General features: G+C 46.8%; 3 protein-coding genes across 12 annotated transcripts in view; 2 read left to right on the forward strand and 1 right to left on the reverse strand.

The window, feature by feature from the left end:
- Positions 1–9,871, forward strand: part of GALM (galactose mutarotase) — a 25,749-nt gene extending 15,878 nt beyond the window's left edge. For both annotated transcript variants that reach the window (XM_064647758.1, XM_064647757.1), the window contains 6 exons: positions 1,168–1,374; positions 3,476–3,557; positions 5,157–5,298; positions 5,394–5,568; positions 6,063–6,174; positions 9,430–9,871. In XM_064647758.1, coding sequence (XP_064503828.1) covers positions 1,168–1,374; positions 3,476–3,557; positions 5,157–5,298; positions 5,394–5,568; positions 6,063–6,140 — 684 coding nt within the window. In that variant the 3' untranslated portion in view covers positions 6,141–6,174; positions 9,430–9,871. The remainder of the gene's footprint in view (positions 1–1,167; positions 1,375–3,475; positions 3,558–5,156; positions 5,299–5,393; positions 5,569–6,062; positions 6,175–9,429) is intronic.
- LOC135410876 (serine/arginine-rich splicing factor 7) lies at positions 9,154–15,624 on the reverse strand. 2 transcript variants are annotated; one of them, XM_064647759.1, is made up of 9 exons: positions 15,518–15,623; positions 15,025–15,205; positions 14,725–14,901; positions 13,763–13,837; positions 13,572–13,673; positions 13,177–13,230; positions 11,023–11,067; positions 10,381–10,416; positions 9,154–9,467 (listed from the first exon to the last, which is right to left on the reverse strand). In XM_064647759.1, exons 1-9 carry the CDS (start codon positions 15,543–15,545, stop codon positions 9,413–9,415), a joined length of 753 nt encoding a protein of 250 aa, XP_064503829.1. In that variant the 5' UTR covers positions 15,546–15,623; the 3' UTR covers positions 9,154–9,412. The 2 variants fall into 2 exon arrangements, with proteins under 2 accessions (XP_064503829.1, XP_064503830.1); XM_064647760.1 differs by lacking the exons at positions 9,154–9,467; positions 10,381–10,416; positions 11,023–11,067 and adding an exon at positions 11,096–12,350 and having other exon boundaries at positions 15,518–15,624.
- On the forward strand, positions 15,321–21,179 carry GEMIN6 (gem nuclear organelle associated protein 6). 8 transcript variants are annotated; one of them, XM_064647764.1, is made up of 3 exons: positions 15,321–15,436; positions 17,794–17,939; positions 20,086–21,179. In XM_064647764.1, exons 1-3 carry the CDS (start codon positions 15,353–15,355, stop codon positions 20,459–20,461), a joined length of 606 nt encoding a protein of 201 aa, XP_064503834.1. In that variant the 5' UTR covers positions 15,321–15,352; the 3' UTR covers positions 20,462–21,179. The 8 variants fall into 8 exon arrangements, with proteins under 8 accessions (XP_064503834.1, XP_064503837.1, XP_064503840.1 ...); XM_064647767.1 differs by lacking the exon at positions 15,321–15,436 and adding an exon at positions 15,624–15,730; XM_064647770.1 differs by lacking the exon at positions 15,321–15,436 and adding an exon at positions 15,737–15,995.
- Positions 21,180–22,035: the final 856 nt, after the last annotated feature.

A 22,035-nucleotide genomic window follows, 5' to 3' on the forward strand; every position in this document is an offset into this window, starting at 1 on the left:
ACCACACTGCTGGGGGACTTCAGAAAATAACCCTCTTAAAAAAATGATGATACCTCTATGCTTCCTGGACTTTGATAGCTTTTTCTTCAAAGAACTTAAATAGAAACTCATATTTGAAACCATAGCATCTGTAGAGCAGTGGGAGCTGCAGCTGACCTGCACTTTGTGCAGGAGGACCTGCTCTGCAACCTGGTATATTTGGCACCCTCAGTTCCTATGTTTGATGAAAATGCTGGCTTTTGACAGTGCCCCATTGTTTGTGATCTCTGGGTAGGACGTGAGAAGGATCATCTCAAAAGCATTATCTGGCCCCCATTCCTAAATCTCTCCTCTTTGATTAGACAGTAACTATTCCTTAGGTAGATGCAAAACTCCAGAGCCCAGACACCTCACCTCTTATCACACATCCATCCTTAGCATCAGACCAGGGTCAAACAGGCTATCTGGGCATCTGTGTGTGGTGAGCTGCCTTGCTTCACTCACTGGCATGTTTGGCTTCAAGCAGAGCCCTGGTCTGTGTCAGGGGCAAGAATGGGAGAGGTGCCAGCTCTCTGGAGAGAGACTTGTAGATGTGTCTGGCAATACATCTGGTACTATTTAACCCAGCCCCAGCCCCTGAGCAAGAGCTTCTGGTGTGTACTTACATTGTCCTAGAAGCCAGAGCCTAGTGAGCAGAGGGAAGGGTGGCAGCTCATTGAAGTGATGTTGTACATCACAAGATCCATGGAAAGGGGAATAAGTCCAGCTGCAGGGCAAAAATCGAACGTGTGGACTCTCTTAGGCATGCAGTAACGCAGGCTGGAACTGACCACCATCAGACTGCCAAACTGCCTTGTTTGTCTGGCTGCTCATTGGAAAACTTGTTCCCTGCTGCTGGTCCTGGCTGACCAAGAGCAGGCTGGTGCCTGTGTTTTCTTCCTTTTTTTTTTTTTTCAACAAGGGGATCTTGGTTTTAGTCCTTCACATGGAGAAAAAGATTGATTGGTCTCTTTTTTTTTTTTTCCTTTTTTCCCTTCTAGGAGTAAAGGTGGGAAAGGTGAATGAAAAAGCCTTTGTTTCAGTGCAACATCCCTTGAGTGCCTTCTGTCCCTGGGTTTAGCCCAGGCTGGGGCAGGAGAGAAGTGATGTTTCCCATCACTGTCCCACCAACAATCATGCTCCTTGCAGGTTCTCTGGAGCCCCGAGGTACTCCCGGATGGTGTCCGCTTCTTCCGGCTCAGCCCCGATGGTGAGGAAGGGTACCCTGGAGACCTGAAAGTCTGGGTGACCTACACCCTTAGTGGCAGGCAGCTGGCCATCAACTATCGAGCCCAGACCAGCAAGACGACACCCATCAGCCTGACAAACCACGCGTACTTCAACCTCGCAGGGCAGGTAAGCGTGGGGAGATGAACTCCGTGGAGAGACACTGTGCAAAGGAAGAAAGGCTGGGAACCCATGGGATGATCTGTGAGCTTCCCATGGGATCATTGGGACCAACATGCTGGTCTGGGGACACAGCATGTTTTTGGGGGTTGTCTCTATGCATTGTGGGCTGCATGCAGGGACAGGACAGAATCGCACAGACCTCAACTGAGGACATGTTGTCTCAGTGCTTCTTGAATATTAGCTCTCCTTTTGTGTGTAACTGGGGAGCTTCAGTCTCTCCTGTTCCCTTGGGGAGATTACAGAGGAGGTGCCCTGGTGTGCCCTAGTGCTGGACTGACATTTCTTAGCTGTATTCTGTTGGCACTTCTGAGACAACATGCTGAACCCTTGCATGAGTGTGTTCCAATCTGCTTAGATGCAGAGGGGAGCCAGGTTCTAAAACATTCTCATAAGCAAGATTAAGGCACAAACGAGGCCAGATGCTGGATCCCAAGACAATAATTCAACTTTATTTTGTAGCACAAGAGAGCAGAGAGAAAGAAGGAAGATAGAAAAGTAGGAAAAGCTAAGGGTAACTGTTTAAAGCACAGGACAGGAGTTACCACCACCATGAAGTTCTGCTGGCTTGCAAGCTAGTAGATCTCTGCTGGGCTTCTTCCCTGGTCACCTTGTATCCTCTGAGGAACGCAGAACCAGCAGGGTAACAGAGTGGCAGCAGCTCCCGCAGCAGTCCTCAAACAGCCCCCCCAGCAGTCTCCGGACAGGGCCTTAAATACCCTCCCTGTGGTAGCCTCCGGATGCCCACTGGCCAGTTCACCAGTATCCAAGCAAAGGTCATCTGCTACCAAGATGGGCCCTGAGTGTCCATTGGCCGGTTCCCCTTTCTCCAAGCAAGATCTGCCTGTCATACCTTATTTGGGAGAGTAAGTCCTTCCCACGTTTTTTGATTGTAACAACCTTTTATGTTTTTTGCTCCTCTGCCTGCCTCTGCTGGCTTGCTAGGTGTCTCCTGAAGCTTTTGCAAGTAGCTCAGCTCCTGCAGCAGCCTAGCTGTGGCATCAAGGGTTTTTAACTCCATGCTCCAGACAATGGTGAAGCAGACTCCATCTTGTAATCAGACTCCATCTTGTAATCAGTCCACTACAGGGTGGTGCAGTTGAGTTCAGGGCCTCTAATGCCAGCACTGAAATACCCACATCAAAATGGGGAGGAGAAACATCATGGAAACGGGATGTGAGATAGCCAAAGCTGCAGAGTAGCAAGGTTGCAGTAGCCGGGTGCAGAGGGCTCCCACACCCTGTTCTGGGTCCTGTCAACCTAATAGGCTGTTAATTGCAGCAGTGTTTTAGTCTCACCCTGTTTATAACTGAGGAGGGAAAAGGATCTAAGAAATAAAATGTTGCTGGGCAGAGTAATAGAATAGTACAGTGCAGTCATGCTTGGACATGAGACAAAGACACTTAAAAGTGTTAGTGAGAGACAAGCCAGCTCCTCTGTGCGGGAGGCTGCTGTTGATAATGGCTGTGCAGTTGTAAGTGTACCCTGTGCTTGTACTCCCAGAGGTACTGTAGTATCAACACCTGCAGTGTGCAACTCGGGTGTGTTCCAGAGGAACAGGAGACCTTTAGGCATGAAATTGCTCCTCAGATTAGATAGTGACCTGAAGGCTCAGCTTTGATCCTTCTCCCCTTCCAGCCCAACAGGTTGCCTGACAGCATTTCTGAGGCTGTGGAAGAGGAGGAGCTCACCCCTGCTGCAATGCAGGAGATGAGCCAGGAGGATGGGTTTCATTCTGCCCTGCTTGTTTCCTTCCCCCTGCCCTGCTTGTTTCCTTCCCCCTTTGCCCTTTGCTGGATAGTCAGTCTTCAGGGTGGTACTGCTTGGTGAGGTACAAGCCCTATGGGATTTACAGTTCTTAGGGCCCATGAAGATTTTTGCCTGTGCCAGTACCTTTGTCCTGTGCCCAAGGTCAGGGTAGGATGATGGCCAGGCACCACCAGATCAGCTGTAGCACCACTGTGGATGGTCACTTCCCAAATGAGCTTAGAGCTGCTTGAGCAGTGGAAGAGCTGCAGCAGGAATCCCAGCATTTCCCATCCTCCTGCAGGGCTCCCCAGATGTCTATGACCATGAGATCTCCATTGAAGCAGATTCCTACCTGCCTGTGGACGACACCAAGATCCCTACCGGTGGGTGACGTGGCATGCATGGCACATGGGGGGAGCAGTTTGTCAGAGGAGTATGTTGGTGTTGGGAGCAGCAGTGCCCAGCAAGGGGGACACACCAGCACCAAGGGGATCCCAGGGGCCCTCATCCATGGGCACAGTCCCACTGTGCCTGAGCAGAGTGGGCAGAGCCAGGTGCTGGTTACATCACCAGGCCCCAGACCTGGAGACTAGGTCTGCCTAGGGAGTGCAGGCAGGAGCAGCAGGAAATGGGGCCAGAGGCATGTGTGATGTGAGACTGCAACATGGGTCCATACAGAAGACAAGCTACCTGGGCCACCTGGAGGAGTGGATTCCTTGGTTCATGTGGCTTTTGCTCAGCTTGGCATGTCATGCCTGTGCACAAGCACAGGAAAAGCTTAAGGCCATACCAAAACCACGGCCCTGCTTCTTCCTGCTTCTTTCACCATGAAGATGTTTCGCATCGTAGTTGTGGCCAGCTTGCTACCCCTGCTTTTTGCAGTTCCTGGGATGAAGACAAAATTTGTGCAAGTATTAAAGACACAGCCCTGGCATGCAATGGCTGCTGTATTTTATGTGAGTAACTGAATCAGAACGGTTTCATTTTTTTCCAAGGTGTTTTTCCACCTCACGGCTGAATTGAGTAAATGTGTTCCTTTTAGACAGGATCAGGAGCCACAGAAATGTGCTGCTTGTCAGGCGCAGACTGATGCTTCCTGAGGTTTGCAGGGCACACCTGGTGCAGAGCCACAGCCAAGCTGGAGTGAGCAGAGCATAGCTCATGGGGCCTGCAACAGGGCTGGGATGTTCCCACACCACCATCCCCAATGCTGGCAGCTGCCTGCTGACCTTTGGAAATATCTCTCTTTAGAGAGGGGTAGAAAAAATGTGACTTTAGGAAAACATCCCTCCCCTTCCCTTCATCTCTCCTCTTTCCTATGCCAAACCTTTGGGTTGGCGTGACTGTGTTTTGCACTGTGTTTAGTGTGTCTTAGGGCTGTTCTTGCTTCACAGGACTTCATTCCCACAGCAGGCCTTAAAAAAGACAAGAGAAAATGTTGGGTTTATGGTCTTGAACCATTTTCCTGAAACAATGCCCTGAGGCAGCAGGGGACTGGTCCCACTGGTCCCATATTCACCATCCCATAGGTAGACCACCTTCATGGCCATCTCACAGATGTTTATTCAGAGATCTGGGAGGATTAATTTCTTTGTACAGAGATAGATAGTGTCTGTATGTAAATATTATGCATACACAAACATTAATAGCTAAGAAGTTTTGGGTTTATATTAATTGGCTTGTACAGTTACCAATACAAACCTCCCTTGAGTTTTCTTGCTCCGTATCTGTGCTTTGCCCCTGCTAAGAACAGCAGCGCCCCCAGGGGCTGCCAGCTGTTCTGGGGACAAGGTAGTGATGTCCCAGCCCAAGTCACAGTGGCCCTTGCTTGAAGCAGGACACTGCACCGAGACAAGGATCACAAATGGCTAAAACCCCTCGGCTCATCAAACCAACAGATCTCAATCCTGCCCAGGGACCAGCCCCACAGGAGTTTGCTGGTGTGTGGAGGAGTGGCTGACGCTGCTGTTCTCCTTGCTTAGGGGAGGTGGCCGCCGTGCAGGGCACCGGATTCGATCTCCGGCAGCCTGTGGAGCTGGGAAAGCACTTGCAGAAGTTTCACCTGGATGGCTTTGACCACAACTTTTGCCTGCAGCAGGTGCAGTCTCCACGCCTTGTAGCCAGGTAGGCTGGGACCTTGGCAAGGGGTCCCCAACCCCTAAAACTGTGGGGTGCCCCTTCAGCCAGTCCCTTGGCATCTTCCACTGGCATTTCCCCAGGGCTCGCCACCCACCCACCGGCAGGACCATGGAGGTTCACACCACCCAGCCTGGCATCCAGTTTTACACCGGGAACAACCTTGATGGCTCCCTGAAGGGCAAAGGTGGCATCACATACCCCAAGCACTCAGCTTTCTGCTTGGAAACCCAGAACTGGCCCGATGCCGTCAACAAGGTGAACTGTCTGTTCCCCCCACAGGAGCTACTTGGGTCCTGTGGCAGGCGACCATACCCCCACCACCTTCCTTGTCTCTGGGGCATTAAATATATAAACAGAGTCTTGGAGAGGCTTTGTAGACACCAGAACAAGCAGGCACAGGTCACAGCATACTGTGGCCTTAGGGAGGGGTCAGCCAGTGCAGCAGGGACTAGCCCTGTGCAGCCCAGCTTCCCAAAAGCATGGGGTCTAGAGCAGAAGACCCCACTGGGGCCTTGCCACGTCCTCATAAATCTGAATTATTTCTCATGGCCTGAGTTCAACCAGCGGGAGGACTTGCCCACTCAGCTAGCTGGCAAGTGACGGGGGGTTACACACTGCTGCTGGAAATGGCTGGGGGGAGCTGTAGGATGATGCCCTGGGAAGGCCAAAGGGATGCAGCTGTGCTTTTATGACTCTTTGTGGTCCTACGGAATTCACTCAGTCACTGATGTGCTGCTGCCTCTCCCCAGCCCCACTTCCCCAACGTCCTACTCCATCCGGGTGAGGAATACAACTCCACCACGTGGCTCGTGTTCAACAGTGCTTGAGCAGAAGGGCTGCTGACTCCTACCAGTGAGAGGGGTAAGTGCCTCCAGCAGCTTAGCCAGAAACCCTGCCAGGTGCTGAACAGAGCTCTCCAACTACCCTGGGTGATGCATCCCACTTGGGAGCATTTTTCTTCCTCTGTGGTTTTCACCCGTGATTTCTGCTGGCTTTATCTCCTGTCACCACCTCTGCTGTTATCTGTTCTATGCAAAGCTCTCACACTCTGCCTAGCCTCGTCCTGGGCACTAGGTTTTGTTTCACAGTAAAAAATGCACTGAAAATACCTTGTTTAGGGATATGGCATGTCACAGCTCCAACTACAGCAGGGGAACATCTGTGATATTCAAGCAAAGCACGTGGGAAGGCTGATGCAGTTGTGGTTGTTCATTACAACATCTGCAAAGTGCTCCGAGCTGTGCTGGCTGCTGCTGTCTTTACACAGTGCAGAATAGCTTTGTGGAGGACACTGTGCTGGGATTATCTCACCTGGCTGCCCTGGATCCTCTGGTTCAACTCCTATTTCGAAGCCAGCAAGAGCTGCACAAGAGCATAGTATGGAAGATGCCTTGGCTGCTGAAGTGAAGCAGGCACATCTATTTAGTCCTGAATATACAACTGCAGGAGGAAAACCATCATCTTAATGTTGTGTTCCCACATGAAACATGTAATCTCAAAACCCCTGTAAGAGGGGCCTGTCTGATGAAAACCTCCATGTTTCTGAGGTTTCGTAAAAAATTAGCATAAGCCAGGGGATGGCCGTACCATCTTATCAGGGAGCTGACAGCCCTCTCCCCAGGGAAACAGGTAGACAATTCTTGGGCCAGGCACCCACTTGGAGAGCAAAGCCCAGTAGCAGGGAATGCCAGATTGCAAATCAGGGGAATCCTGTTATGAGAGTGGGGTTTGCCCATCGCACCAGAGACCTTGAATATGTGTCCCCTTGCCCCTGACCCTGGCTGTGTGGGGTGTGCACATCCTGCCCAGAGGTGCAGGGCCCAGGTCACAGCAGCAGCCGTCACACAACACACCCATCAGGGGATCTTTTCCAATTGCTCGCACTGTATGGAATTTGTGGTGAAATCCTCCCAGACTCAGGTGAGAGCTGGAGCTGCGCAGCCTCCAAAGATGATGATGAGCTAAGGGAGACAGCACAGCCACCCTGTTTTGGACACCACAGCTGCACAGCAGCATGGATGCCAGCTTTGTCACTGCTCCCTCTCTGCACCTTGAAGTGCTTGCTGTCCTTTGCAGTGGCCGTCCCTGCCAGCATAGCCCTGCCTCCTTGCTCACATTCTTGCTGCTACACCCGGGTTTAGAGGAACCCCAGCCCCCTACAGAAACCCTGGGCTCCTCAGCTCAGTCTTCCACGGTGTCTCTGGGTACTGAAAAACAGGTACCAGCATAGCTGTCGTGTCAGTCTGCAGGTTTATTGTGGAGTAGTTTTGCTGTAGGAGTACAGAAAAGAAAAGGTGATCAAATTCCAGAGTAGTGGTGTACATGTGCCTCTCACCAGGCACACCATAAACTGGGCAGGCATTGCACAACCAGTAAATATTCCAAACACGGATCACAGGCTTTGAGCATTTGGGCTGAATCACTGCAGGGTAACATTCGTGCCACCCCCTGCTCTCCCACTGCGGCAACAACGGAATTTAACGGGTATTGCCGGAATACTGGTCATTGCACCTGGCACAGGGAACACCCAACGCCCATCGTGGGCACCAGGGAGGATCCAGGTACAGGAAGCACCACAGCAGTGAGGACCAGGCACAAGGGCCAGATGATGCTGCAGCAGGTCAGCACACTCAGAATCTGGACTGTTAACACTGGAAAAGCTTCATGTTAACAGTAAACCTGGTTCTTGAAAACCACATTACCCAAGGTGTGACCCAAGTTCATCTTGTAACTTTGTTTCCAGGTGAGCTGCTCTGCTGTGGTTTACACATTGGAAGCAAACTGCTATGACAGATTGCATTAGAAACCCAAACAGGCCTTGCTTTCCATTTCAGTGCTTATTTACTGCTGAGACTGGGATATCTGCTAGATATCCCATCCTAGCAAAAAAAAAAGTTTGCTCTTCTCCCCTCTGCCTACCAGTTTGTTTGTGCAGTCTTCTAACGTTGTTTCCAGTCTTTTACTGTGATCTGTGTCAACAAAGTGCCTTATCATACAATTCTTTTATACAGAATGAGGACAGAGTTTGACACACCCATACACAAATAGTTAGTCCTGCAGGTTGTACATCTGCTGTAAGAAATTAGCATAATTCAACAAAACCATCTCCAGGATATGGAGGCTGCTTTAAAAACATACCAGTTTCTGTGAAGCAGGTTAGAACTCCTGAGGTCAGTTGAGAATCTTAAAGGAGGAGAGTTTGAGTGAGCTGCAGAAAGACTGGCAACAGCTTTCTTTCGCCTCTCAAACACATTTCATAAGGTCCTTCAGAAAGTAGCTCAGAAGGCCTTACTCCTTCCCTCAAAAAAGGAAAACCCGCCTTGAGATATTTTAAGAAGTTTTCTTTATATTAACATCCTAAGGAACTAAAAAATGAAACAAATGAAAGTAGCAATTGTCAAGTTATTAATGATTTCTATTACCTTTAGAGGTTTCTGCAGATGTTATCTGCTTAAAAGATGTGTTTTGGAGAAAAGTTTATCCTTAAATTTTCGAGCATCTGGTATCACCAGTCAAACACCAGGGAATAAGCTTTGCAGAATAAGCAAATCAGAGAAAAAAAATGAATGCCCACTAAATAATCATCAAGGAATGAAACGGTCATATGCCAATTTTTATCCATCTGTAAACAGACATGGATTTTAAATTCCATTTTAAAGAAAGCAGGAACCGATCCTTTCACCAAAGACCATTCAACAGTAGATGTGAAAAGTGGCTGCCTTGAGAAGACACTGACCAGTGTTAGTCATTCCCATTTTAGACATTTGTCATCCACATTACATGGCACACAGCTAAAATTACCCAAATGTTAACAGAAGCAGCAGGGTTACTACAGAGAGGTTTTAGTTAAAAATACACATTTTATTTCAATGTGCCAATAAAAAAGTCCCACATTTTCATATCACAGGAAGTTATTTCATACAATAAAAAGAGACCTGTGCTAGTCTATTGGTGTGACTAACTCAGAAGACCCAGATCATGCCAAATTTTAGTCGATATACTCTTCTATCTACATTCTTACATTTACAAAGACACCACAAAATCCCTTATAATAATGTAAGCAAAATAACTTTCTTCCTAAAAGATTAACTTCATAACTTTAATCCATTCTTTCAGGACTTGCACTTCTTTGCGGGCTTCCTGATGGTGAGCGGCTGAAAGGAAAAGAATCCACAATTAACATTTCAGCAGTCCTCTGGGATTCATGAATACAGGAAAAAGCAACAGGACGACACCTAGACTCTGGCACCCTTTAAGCACTGTTTTTTAATAAAATAACCAATCAGTATGGAAAATGGTAATAGGTTGATGATTTAGACATAATACTTTTTTTTTCTTTCAAATTTTTGCATTTTTTTCCTGTTGATTACTGTCAGGCTATCTAATTACTAATAGTGACCTTCAGAGAGGTAGGATACCTCTTCACTGTTCTGAAACATCAGCTTGTCAAAACCTACTGTGATCATTCAGCATTTGTGAGTACCTACTCACACCCTTGTGATTGTTTGACACTGAAGTTGTAAAAATGAACTATTAAAGAATTCAAATTAGGGAGAAAGTGCTGCTGGTTCTGTCACTACACATAATGCATACATACAGAGAGAAAACTTTACTGAGTTATTGGGATAGAACAAATAATCTATGTGACAGCAGTAAAAGTCACAGGCTTGATCTTCCATTCCTGACTGCTGTGCCAGGTTACTCCACCTTCCCCAACCTCCATGTAGCTTTTAATGAGACTGAAAGCTGATTTCCACATTTATTCTGTGTTTTAAGCTTATCAGTCTCTATGCAATGAAACTGTCAGTGAACTGAAAGGAACAGGGGAGCAGACAGATGGGACGTAACACTGCTGCGTAACCAGTACCCTGAGGAATTACTACCATGTACACATATTACCATATATAAAGCCACAACCATGACATTATTTCTGTCAAAGAGATTTCAGCAAAACACCTTTCCAGTATTTTCCTACAAGCAGCAGTCAAACTCCTCAGCAGCAATCAACGCAGATACTAAAATGCCAGCTCTACAGAGTCTGTGTTACTAGCAGGGAGATCAACATACCTTCTCTTTGGAGATGGTGATCGGGACTTTGACCGACTGTCAAAACAGAATATCAGCAATGCAGCTTAAAGATCAAATACTTTCACATTCAAAACTTTTATATTAAAAAAAAAAGCATATCAGAAAGCAATTCAATTATTATGGGATCTAGCCAGAAGGTCCTTCCAAAATCAAATTTTTCAAATCAACTTTTACTCTGACAGGGACTCTCTATTCATTTAGTGAGGAGATTAATTTTAAGCAACTGTCTTCAGGAGACAGAACAGAAAAGCAAGGGGTAGTACTGACGTGAAGCTTTGAGAAGAGAAACATCACCACAGGTTCCTGCTGTTTTATCAACAGCATTAACAAAGCTCAGGCCCTTTTTCTTATGGATAGAAAAATATAACAACTGAGCACAAACCCACAAAAAATTAGTAATATGTTGGAAACCACAAAGAGTTAATGAAAACAAAGGGACAGCTTTGGGAACATATTCCCAAGAGTTACAGAGAAAATTTTATAATCTCTGTCATATCACAAACAGATTAGGTGGGGGCCCATGTTGGGAGACTTTTTTTCTAAAGGACCAGGCTCTGTTAATCATGCAAACCTAGCACTGAAGTTGAGACACTACTGCAGGCTCTATCTGTGCATGCTCACCTCTTAGCTGGAGAGCCAGACTTTGATCTGCCATGAGACCTAGACCTACAACAAAGAGAAAAAACACAGCTCAGCATGGAAGCTGATAGCACACATGTTCCCATGTTTGAGACAGCAGCAGTCACACTCAATGTATGAGAATTGTCATGCTGAACACAAAGAATCCTGCAACTTTCCAGGGCTTTGCCTGCTAAGTTTCAGAAGAAAGCTTTAAACATGGATGCTGCACATGTTGCTCAGTACTTTGGTCCCTGGCTTATGACCAGTGTTTGCTGATGCAGGTGGCAGGAATACATGAACAACCCAAATCCTGACCAGTATTTTCACACAGCTAATATAAAGCCATGCTCTAAACTTGCAAGTTTTATTAGGCTTGAGACATCTACCACTACAGTTAAACTGGCTGCAGACAGCACATTCCTCAAGTATCTTTCTCCTCTATGAAGTTCATCTTATACATACACTTGCTTCAAATATTTTTTGAAATGTCTGAACTTAATCCTTGTGAAAAAAACTGTCCTAAATGTCAGCCTTTGAGATAAGACTGCTGCACCATGAGAAACACTAATACTGCCTGAGAGCCTAACTGAAATTTTTAGATCCCCAAAGGAAGCGTTCTATATTCCACATCCAAGGCCTTCCACAAAAACTTCCAGATGTATGTTGTGATGCTGTCAAACCAGCAAACATCATGTACTTGTTTAGTCTGTCCTCCTCATGAATACAGAGCTTTTCTCCAGGTGTGACACATTCTTTGGACTCTTCTGTAAAGAAACCATCTTTCAACTGCCTCATGTGAAGTGTAGCAGTGACCTCCTTGGAGTTAAGCACCATTATTTTGCCACTTCTTTACACCTGTACATCCATAACTTCCTCTGCCTCAGTCACCTAATTTCTACTTACAATGAAAGATGTCACACAATAGTCCAGAAATGTCACTAAAGGTATCTTTTACCCTGCAGAAAACCACCCTGGTATTGAAAAAGAGAAAACAATGGTGGTAAAATCAAGATGTTTTTTCCTTTGAGAATCTGCTGACTGTAGCTGTTTTCTGCTCATCACCAAGAATGAACATTGATAAGCCATGATTAAGTCATGTTGAAACAACTGGTATTAAGATTCAACAAGCAGAAAAGTGTACCTGATCTACTGCCTTGGGGAACTTCCTTCTCTCTTTATTAGCTTCTGGACTACTCTGTGTGAGTGTCTGCTCTTAATTAAGCCATCTTCTGGTCTTCACCTCTCCCTTCCCTCAAAACTCCCATGATTGCTTGTTGTTCCACTGTCAGAAAATGCTGCCTTGAGCTTTAGGCTTTTCTACTTTCTCCCTTCAGATAAAAGGTTCTCTTTATTTTTCTGTGTTTCTTCGTGGTTAACCATTATGTTACTTGTTTCAAAGAGTAGCCCCCAAACCAGGAGAGCAGGCATGGGGATGGGCTGAGGCATAAGCAGCACCATCTCCAGAGCAGAACTTCAATTTACTCTTGTTCTCCTGACAGTCCATCCAGCACATCCAGCCTGTCAATCACACTGCCTGGACAAGGCTCCATGAAACACGAGCTGCATTTACTTACTACGAACTAGAATTTAAGAGAACAGCTGACATCTTGTGTTCCTTTACAATTTGATCATTACTCATTACACGTTTATTGGTACAGAATAATTCTAATAGGTGTTTATCTCAAATTGAAGTCAGCTCCTGCAGACAAACACTTTGTTATTCAAGAGAGCTGGAACTACATCTGCAGCACTCAGGGCACTACCAAGTCCTTCAGGACTTGCCTGGCTACATGCATTAATACACTGCCAGAAGGGCATCCTGATTTCTCTGAAAAATAATGGGAAGAATCCACAATCTTGTGTGTGCTACAAAAAGAAAAATAAACTTTTAAGATAAATGTTTGCTCTGTTAGCTGTTAATGCAACCTGATCAAACCAACAGCTGTGATAACTACGGGGACCTGGATGTCAGTGGCATGCAAAACAATAAAAAGAAAAAGAACAATCTTCTGCATTGCTTTTTAAAACTACAAACATCTAAGTTAGTGGAGAGAAAACACATCTTTTTCTGAAAATGTTAACAGTTGTTAGAGAGCCTAAACAGACTTTCAAGCAACTCTAACCAAGTATCTGCAGTCACAGAAGAGATCTTACCTGCTTCGGGGCCATGTAACAGATCTTGACCGAGATCTGGATCTTGATCTAGACCTGAAATAAAAAATTAAGATAAATGAAAAAGGAGTCAACTCAACCAGAAGAGATGACAATTACAGGACTACAAAAATTAATGTCACATGTTGAATTTAAAACCTACATGATTACTAGAGATTTTATAAACAGAAATTCATTACAGGAGATGCTGCTGTGTAAGGTCTCAAAACTCATTGAATTACCACACCAGGGAATTTAACTAGGATTATCAGAAACTTTATAAGAAGCTGACTTCTAGAGCTCAGCAGCTTTTGAAGTCTGCTATCCAATACCTAATTAAAACAAAAAATTCCAACCTAAGTAAAGCACACAGTCTTTTAAAAGTTTCTACTAATTACCTTGATCTCTTCAAGGAAGCCGATCGGGACCGGCGAGGAGACACGGACCTAGACCTACGAGGAGAAACAGACCGGGACCTACGATAGGAAGCTGACCTGGACCTGCAAAGAAATCAATTAAAGAGTTGTACAAGTGCAGCTTTCTCTAACCAGAAGAAGAAAACTGGAATAAAATACAAACTGAAGCACACCTCCTACCACGGCTCCGACTGCGTGACCGAGAATATCTCCTTCCTCGGGACCTCGAGCGCGATCTAGACCGGGACCTGGGTTTAGGTTAGAGAAAACAGATATCAGCAAACAGCTGCAGCAACCAGTGCACGTGAGGCCCTGCTGAAGTCAAAACTTATTTCAGACAACTAAGGAACTAGCATCTGTCATTTGGAAAAACTCTCTGGGCCTACTCGTCTTGAGCATTTTTACTACCTAGAAAAATGTTAAAAGCTGAATTACATTTGCAGAATTACATTAGAATAGAAAACACTGTAATGCGTATTTAAAATAAACCTTGCAAGTTTGCAGGTCGACCCTCTTTGGCCCAAGGTCTAGCAGATCTAGACGATCTAGAAGTATCTATAGCCGATCGCTGCATCTAGGTGTTCTCTTCAATCTAACGACGATCAAACTGACAGCCCAATGAGCCAGGGTGAGGCTTGATTGACGCAAGAAGATTTTTCTAGGTGGGAATGTGGTCAATCTGGTGTTCCTCTTTCTAAACCGGAGGGGGGCCCCAATTGAAAGCCAAATTTACTGTTACGGCGGTCACCGTCTCAAATTTTCTGCCCTTAAAGAATAAGGTGAAGCTACGTGTAGATGGCTCGAGGGGATCTGGCCTCTTATGCTGATCACCTCAAGGTCTAGGAGGATCTTAAGTGTCGGATTTGCAAGGCGCCTCAGCATGAAATCTTAAGGCTCGTGACATTCTGAATCAAGGCGACTGACTCAAACGAAGAAACCTGAAAGGTTTTGACCAGGTTGATTATTAAGATATTAACATTTGATAGAAATAGCAACAAATTGTAATATACACCTATACATTTATTCTAGAGTTAAAGTTTAAAGAAAACTGGTGTAACATTCTGTTCTTTACTAACAAGAACTACACAAAAGCGAAACTGGCGAAGCAACGCGGCCGCCCCGGCCCCGCACGTACCTGCTCCTCCTGCGGCGGCTGTAGCGGTGACAGTCATAGGCATAGTGGCCTTTCTCACCACACTCGTAGCATCTGTCGTTGGGGTCAAAGGGGCGCCGGGCAGGGGGCCTGTCGTAACGGGAGCGCCGCGGCATTCCCGTGGACACTTCCACTCTCACCCTCGAGCCACATATCACCCTGCAAAAGTCCGCGATGGCTCTCAGTTAAACGCTACAGTTTACCACACGACTACAAAAACAGAAGAACCAGAGAACCTCTCTCTGTTCTTAAAACCGGCAAGCATCCGAAATGCACACGTACTTCCCGTCAAGTCCACGCACGGCATCTTCAGCGTCCCGCGGGTCCTCGAACTCCACAAAGGCGAACCCCGGCGGGTTCCTCGCGATCCACACGGTTCTCAGCGGGCCGTAGTAGCTGAAGGCTCTCTCCAGCTCGCCTTTGCCCGCGCCCGTGCCCAGGTTGCCCACGTACACCTTGGTCTCTGCGGGAGCGAAGCGATGTCAGCGCCGGGACCTGGCTCAGGTCCGCCCCCCCTCGCCGCCATCTTGTCCGCGCGGCCCGTTCCCGCCTTGGCCGCGAGCGCGGCGCGCGCGGCCGCGCCCCCTCCCCCCACGGCCGCTGACGCAAAATGGCGGCGGCGACAACGGCAGCAGCGGCCGCCTCGCCTTCCTCCCTTCCCCGCCAGCGCCCGCCGGCCGCTCCGCTCCCCGCGGTAATCGCCCCTGCCCCAGACCCTTCTCTCCCTACCCCCCGCGCATCCCCCCGCCGCTCGCGGCGCCCCGAGCGCTCTCACCGCCTCCATAGCGGCCGTAACGCGACATCCCGACGGCTCCGCCGCCCGCGCGCACGCGCTACCGCATGCGCCTGCCCCGCGCTCCTGTCCCCGCCCGGCGGCGGCGCGCGTGCGCGGGGGGCGGAGCGCCTGAAGGGGAATTGCACCTTTCCTTGGGAAAGGAAGCACCTGGGCCTGCTGTTGGTGCTGCGCACGATCATCTGGCCAAGGGAAGTAAGGCCAGCAGACCTTTCTGTCCTGGCATCTCTTGTGTGGGAGCAGTCCTTGGATATATCCAGTATTGGAGGCGATATCCAAATCAGGAGCCAGTGGCACCCGGGAACCACGGCCTCTCCGGGCTGCCCCTTAGCTGGGGGAAGCGCTCCGAGCTGGTGCTGACCCCTCCGAAGGGGGGGTCCCACAGGAAAAGCGGGGTTTGTCCCTCAAATCGAGTGTTTATGGCTCGATCCGCACCAGGAGCTTCCAGTGCCAGAGTCACGTGAGTTGGGAGAGCCTCACCTCTCTGTGACTCTTGATTGTCGCCTCTGGCGACTGCTAAATTCAAGATGGGAGAGCTGTGGTAACTACACTTACAACAGTGGAGAAAAATGATCGGTAGGGAGTAAAACGAAGACTTTTGGAATATTCTGCTCAAAAGGGACGTTTAACAAACCACTCTCCTGTCTCTGATGCAGAAGGGAACCAATTAAACAACTAAAATGCATATATATAGATAAAAGCAAATTATGTTTCTTCTTCCCACTGCTGCTGTTTTAAACGGGAGCTGCTTTCCCATTGTGCTGCTTGCTCTTAGAATGAAAGCAGTTAGATTTGCTATTCCTGCTTTCCAATAAACTATAACTGAAATAAAGCAGCTGAATACAGTGACACATGCCATTCATAAGTAATCCCTGTAGTACTGCAGAAGTTGAATTGAGACTTAAAAACGGAAATTACCTCGAGTCTGCAAAATACGACTATCTCATTTCATAGCATTGATATATTTTTTTTATGCTCACAAAACCATTGCATGCTCACTTTCACAAGTTACTGACATGACTGGCAGCTTGTTTAGTTCATCCGTAGGAAGCTTTTCCTTAACGCTGTTGAAATACAGCAGCCGGGGTGGGTGGGGGTGGGTGTTGGAATCAAGCTTCTCCCCTTCACAGCGGCACAGGGAAATTTGTAAAGGCAACTCAAAACCGGGCAGCAAAAATATCCTATTTTTATGTACGAGGTGCACACAGCCTGCATCCATCCCTGTTATGCACAGGGATTAGCGTGCATCCATCCCTGTTTACGCACAGGGATTGCTTGAAAAGGCTTGAGGTTTTGCTTGCTGAAGCTGGCAGTTCCACTGCACTGTCGGCTCCACCTCCTCGTTTTGCAACCGGGCCTCGTACATGTAAACCTTTAAGCAATTTATATGTACACCCGTAGTTAAAATCCTCTGTATCGGCCCATTTCGTGCTCGCAAACCCCCGGACCGTGGCGGGGAAAGGCGCTCGGCAGCGGCAGGAAGCAGATCCCGCCCGGGCGCAGTTCCCAAGAGCCCTCGGTGGGGACTGGAACGGGAACGGGGCAGGTGAGCGGCAGAGCGGGTTGGGGGCGGGGGGGGCTCGGAGCGCTCCCGCCTCCTGCTCCCGTGAAGCTGGGATGCTCCAAGCGCTCCCCTTGGCATCGCCAGGGAGCCTCCGGGGAACAGAGCTGCCCCCAGCCCTTGGTCCTCCCCGCACCGCGCTGCCCACATCTCCCTCCGGCCCCTTTGGCGGGTGGACGAGGGAATGGAATCCAATGCTGGACCAGAGGTAACTTTGCTCTTGGTAATGCAGCTGTTGGAGGGGGAAAGAGTGGAACGCACTTGCTGCTGCTCTGCCGTAGAAGATGCGAATAGAGCCGGGATCCGGGGGGATAACGCTTGTCCACAGGCAGCGGAAGGGCTTGGACCCAAGTGCTGTGCCAGTACACAAAGCAAAGGGGTAAAATTTTACCTTCAAGGGACGGCGATCCCGATGGTTTTGTAAGAGGGCAAGAGCAATAAATGGAATGTTTAAAGCGTCGAGTTACCAGAACAGTGATTTTTGAGGCTTTGCTGGTGTGCCTTTAAAAACAGGTGAACTGTGTGGGAAATTACAGAACTGCAGCTGTATGCAAAACACTTGTGGGAACGTCTGCTTTTAAAAAATGGTAAATTTTACTTAAGACGAATCTTTATCCTGGAGGCAAACTCAGTTCTGATGTGAAAAGCAAAGCAAAAGGATTCACTGCGTCTGCTAATTGCTCTGGTTGTTTTCTAGGTTCTGGATGTAGGAAATATGAATGACTGGCAGAAGAAGAGCCCTCTAGACTGGGAAACATATGTGAACAAATTGGTGAAGGTTGTTGCAATTGAGAAACACGAATATGAAGGATGGGTTTTAACGGTTGATCCAGTTTCTGCCAGGTGAGTACCAAAGCTTTTATTTCTGTAAAACTAATAGAAAACAAGGTGGTTTTTTGGAGAAGAAAAGATCCCAAAACTGAAGCAAACTCATTTGGAGCAAAAACTGCACACTGGGGCTGTGTATCTGGGTTTATTTAATTGGCAAGGCCTAAGAGAAAGCAACATTGTAGTTTATAAAAATAAATAATGTAGTACAGTGGTACAGCAGGAGGTCAGCATGAGCTGGGCACCTCTGGAGAGGGACTCAGAACAAAGAAGTCCTTGGGCTTTTATACCCTTACAGCTCATGTGCCCATTGCTCACATGCTCCTCATGCACTTTGCATGTGCTTCTTGGTCCAGTGGTGATTTCTGGTCTGGGGTCTTCAAACACCTTATTGGATTCTTTCTCTGTGTCCCTGCAGACAGGCCATTAACTGTTCTTGTCGAGTTGCAGCTTCTGCTGATGGCTGCAGCCTTCTTATCATCTGGTTTGTACTTCCTGTGCACCTACTCACTGACTGAGCATGGGAAACTAAAAAGTCCTTGATTTAGAGTAAGCTCTGCTTAGCAACAACCAAAACATCAGCGTGCTATCAACATTATTCTCATACTAAATTCAAAACTCAGCACTATACTGGCTTCTAGGAAAATTGCTAAGAAAATTAACTCTACACCAGCCAAATGCATATCTGCAAGTTGAAAGTTCACAGCTTGCAGCCTAAGGCTTCAGCAAATCCATCTGCTCATGTTAAGCAGGTAAAGCTAAGGGAACAGCATACTAAAACACACAATATTGTAACTCTGACTTTCTCTTACTTAAAACTTACAAATGAAACTAAACAGCTATTAGTTCTCAACAATCCACATCTTTAGGACTGCTTTTAATAATATACCAAGCCCTACTTTACAAAGAGAGCAGGAATGCAGGAATATTTTTAATGCTTTAGGTGTTGAAATCCTTATCCTCTGTCCAGAATTCTCACATCAGTGCTCTGCTTTCCCCTCTAGCCAGACACCCATGGAGGTGTAGTGGCTTCTTTGGAGAGGAAGCAAGGAAAATTAGCAGGGGCATTGGACAGAAAGTGGTACCACAGGTCTCTAGTATCTCAAGTGAGTAACTTGAAAACAGGGTTTGAGAGGCAGAATGTACCAGGCAATCGGCAGAAATTTGTCTCTTTGCTGCCAGAGCTCTTTCATACCTTTTTAGTTTTGAGCTTGTCCCAGACGAGCACAGGATGAAGGCTAGAAACGAAAGCATTCAGCTTCTGATGTGTATCAGAAGAATTGGTTGTTGCTTCAATTCTGGAGTAGCTCTGATAGTCTTCTCTTGGAGTTTCTTACCATTTCGGTAGGAAAGGTGCATGCAGCAGTGAGTGATTCTGGTGAAATCAAGATTTCACTGGACATAGCCCAAAAAGTCATTACTTCCACTAAGGGTGGTAACAATAGATTAGTGAAGTGCTGGCATCAAATTCTGGAGTTTTGGTTCCCAGAAGAGGAAGACAGTTGTTTGTTATATGAGGAATTGATCCTAGAAATATAACAAGCTGCCTTCCTACCTGCATTTAAGGACTTCTGGGGTGCAAGTGCCCTTAGGAAAAGACGAAACTTCTCCAACATGAACCTGAACCTGCTGTAATGTGTCCCTTTGTAACACTCAAACTATTATTTTCATTTAAGAAACTAGCAACAGTAATTTAAAAAAATATTTTGTTAGTAATGATCAATAAATATTAATAAGTTTTCATTAAAAGGTTCTAGTGGTGTTAGCTGTCACCATTGCCTTTAGTATTGAAAATACTAAATGTATTGAAGGTATCGTTGTTTCTGAAGACTTCAGGTTCTTCAGCAAGGTTGGGAAAGCTGCACAAAATTATTTAGATTCCGAGCCCTGGTTTTAATGTACAGTTCACTTCTTTAATGTTCTGCTTGATAGTGTCTAGAGTAGTTTCAAATTCAAGACCACCAATTGCTTGCAAAGCCCACATTTTTAGCATTTTAAGAGTACAGCAGCATTCTTTTCAAAGAAAAATGCTGGGTGCTGTCTATTGCCTAAGTACCTGGGATAGGCTGATGCCAATGAGCATGATTTCCAAGAATCTTGGCCTGCGTTTCTCAGTCTTCAGTTAAGAACAGAGACTTACACATCCTTCTTTCCCTGACAGCATTGTCCTTGCAGCATTCCCGGAGAATGAAAAGGTGTCCATTTCGTTTGTCATGGGCCATGCTGTCCAAGAGGTTGAAATACTGAAAGAAGGGGACAGTGAAATGAAGCAACGCCTTTCTCGCATATTCGCGCCCAAAGAAAGCAAAGCCTACAGCCCAGAGGAACTGGAGAAGAGGAAGAATGACTTGAAGACATGGCTGGAAACAAACCACATCCCTGTGACGGAGCAAGGGGAGTTGGGCAGGACACTGTGTGTGGCAGGGGTGTTAACGATTGACCCCCCGTATGGCCCCGAGCAGTGCAGCAGCTCCAACGAGATCATCCTGTCCCGGGTTCAAGGTTTGGTACAGGGTTATCTGGAGAAACAACAGTGATGTCTGCTGTTTAAAGCATTTGTCTTTAGGGAAGGGTCTACCTGCCGTGTTTTAGGAACCGTGCTGGGTATCAGTATTCACTGTTTGCAAAAATGCTGGGTTTAGATACTTTTGTCTGATTTTTTTTGTATGTAAAGAAAGGGATAAAACAAGCGGTATAAACCAAAAGCACAAAGCATTTTTCATGCACTATTTTTTATTAAAAGCGAGCCATTAGGTAATGATGCTGTATTAAACTGATTTATCACTTAATATATCAGTTTAGTATTTTTGTAACAGTATTGTGAAAGGTGATATACAAGAAATTTAAGCTGTCTTTTCCTCTGCCTTTAAAATTAGTTTGATTAATTAGCTAGTGGTGTAGGCATGTTTATTTGAACTGCTTACCAGATTATTTTTTTCTTTTTTTTTAGAAAGAGAATTGTGACACTTGGACTTCCAAACCAGATTTTAAAAAGTTAGTTCAGAAAGCTGTTTTATTTTGTTTTCTTTTGTTGTTGTAGTTGGTTAATTGTTGTTTGTTTTCCTCACAACTGTTCTCCTGGTTTAGAACGTGAATTATGATGTTGCCCAAATTTGTAAAATTCTTAGGGAAGGTTAGCAGGCAAATTGCAAGTTTTAAAACCACTTAAAAGCATTCCCTATCTATATTTGTTATTTTAGAGCAGCAGCAATTGGAAAATCAGCGTTCTGTAAAATGAGAATGTCTTGCAATTCAGTTTGTGGTTTCTTTTGCTTTTTTTCTAGTTTATGACAACACACAATGCAGGAATCATTGTGTGATTATTCCTGAGATTATTAATCCAGTGAGGAGCCTTCAGAGCCCTCATTTATCTCAGAGTGTATTTGTTTTGCCTTCTTAGGAGCCAGCACCAAAACACATTGCTGTGCTCACATGCAGCTGAAAAAGTCTGTCTGACCCTCGTTAATAAAAGGCTCTCCTCATTCCTGCTGGGATTTACCTAAAATTACTTTGAATCTGTCAGGTTTGTGTCAGTTTTTCTTAAAAAATGTCTACTGCACAGGCACTCTTGTACGTGTCTCCCTGGAAAGGCTGACACCTGAAAGCTTCAGCTGCCTGAGGGGATAAACCAGCTGCCCGAACTCTGCAGCACCCAAGGGGTGGTTGGGATGGATCTGATGTGTGAGCCAGTGTGGGGTCGAACTCCGCCCGACAAGTTTGGCACAGTTTGGGAATGCCATGTTATTTGGGAATGCCTTGTTACGAGGTAGGAAATGCTCCTGCCTCCATGCCGTGGAATAAGGACTGTGGTCTCAGCACCTTTGCCCCCAGCCTCAGCAGGGCCAGAAGCCCATATGGGTCACACATGAGGGGTGTGAGGCAGAACAAGGGGCTCCGGTCCCCTCTGCTCCCTCTTGGCACCGCCAAGGTGGGAGCACTCACATGGGGCTGGTGGGGGGCGAGCAGCCCGTGCCCAGGAGGAGCCTCCGGAGAGGTTCCCCCTAAGCCCCGTGGCTTAGGGGCTGCCACGGCCACTACGAGGCGATCACATCCAGCGCCGCCCTCCCGCCTGGAGGCGGGAAAGGCAGAAAAGGCGGGAAAGGCCCGTCCC

Source organism: Pseudopipra pipra, chromosome 3, assembly GCF_036250125.1.
Source record: "Pseudopipra pipra isolate bDixPip1 chromosome 3, bDixPip1.hap1, whole genome shotgun sequence".
NCBI classification, from domain to species: Eukaryota; Metazoa; Chordata; class Aves; order Passeriformes; family Pipridae; genus Pseudopipra; species Pseudopipra pipra.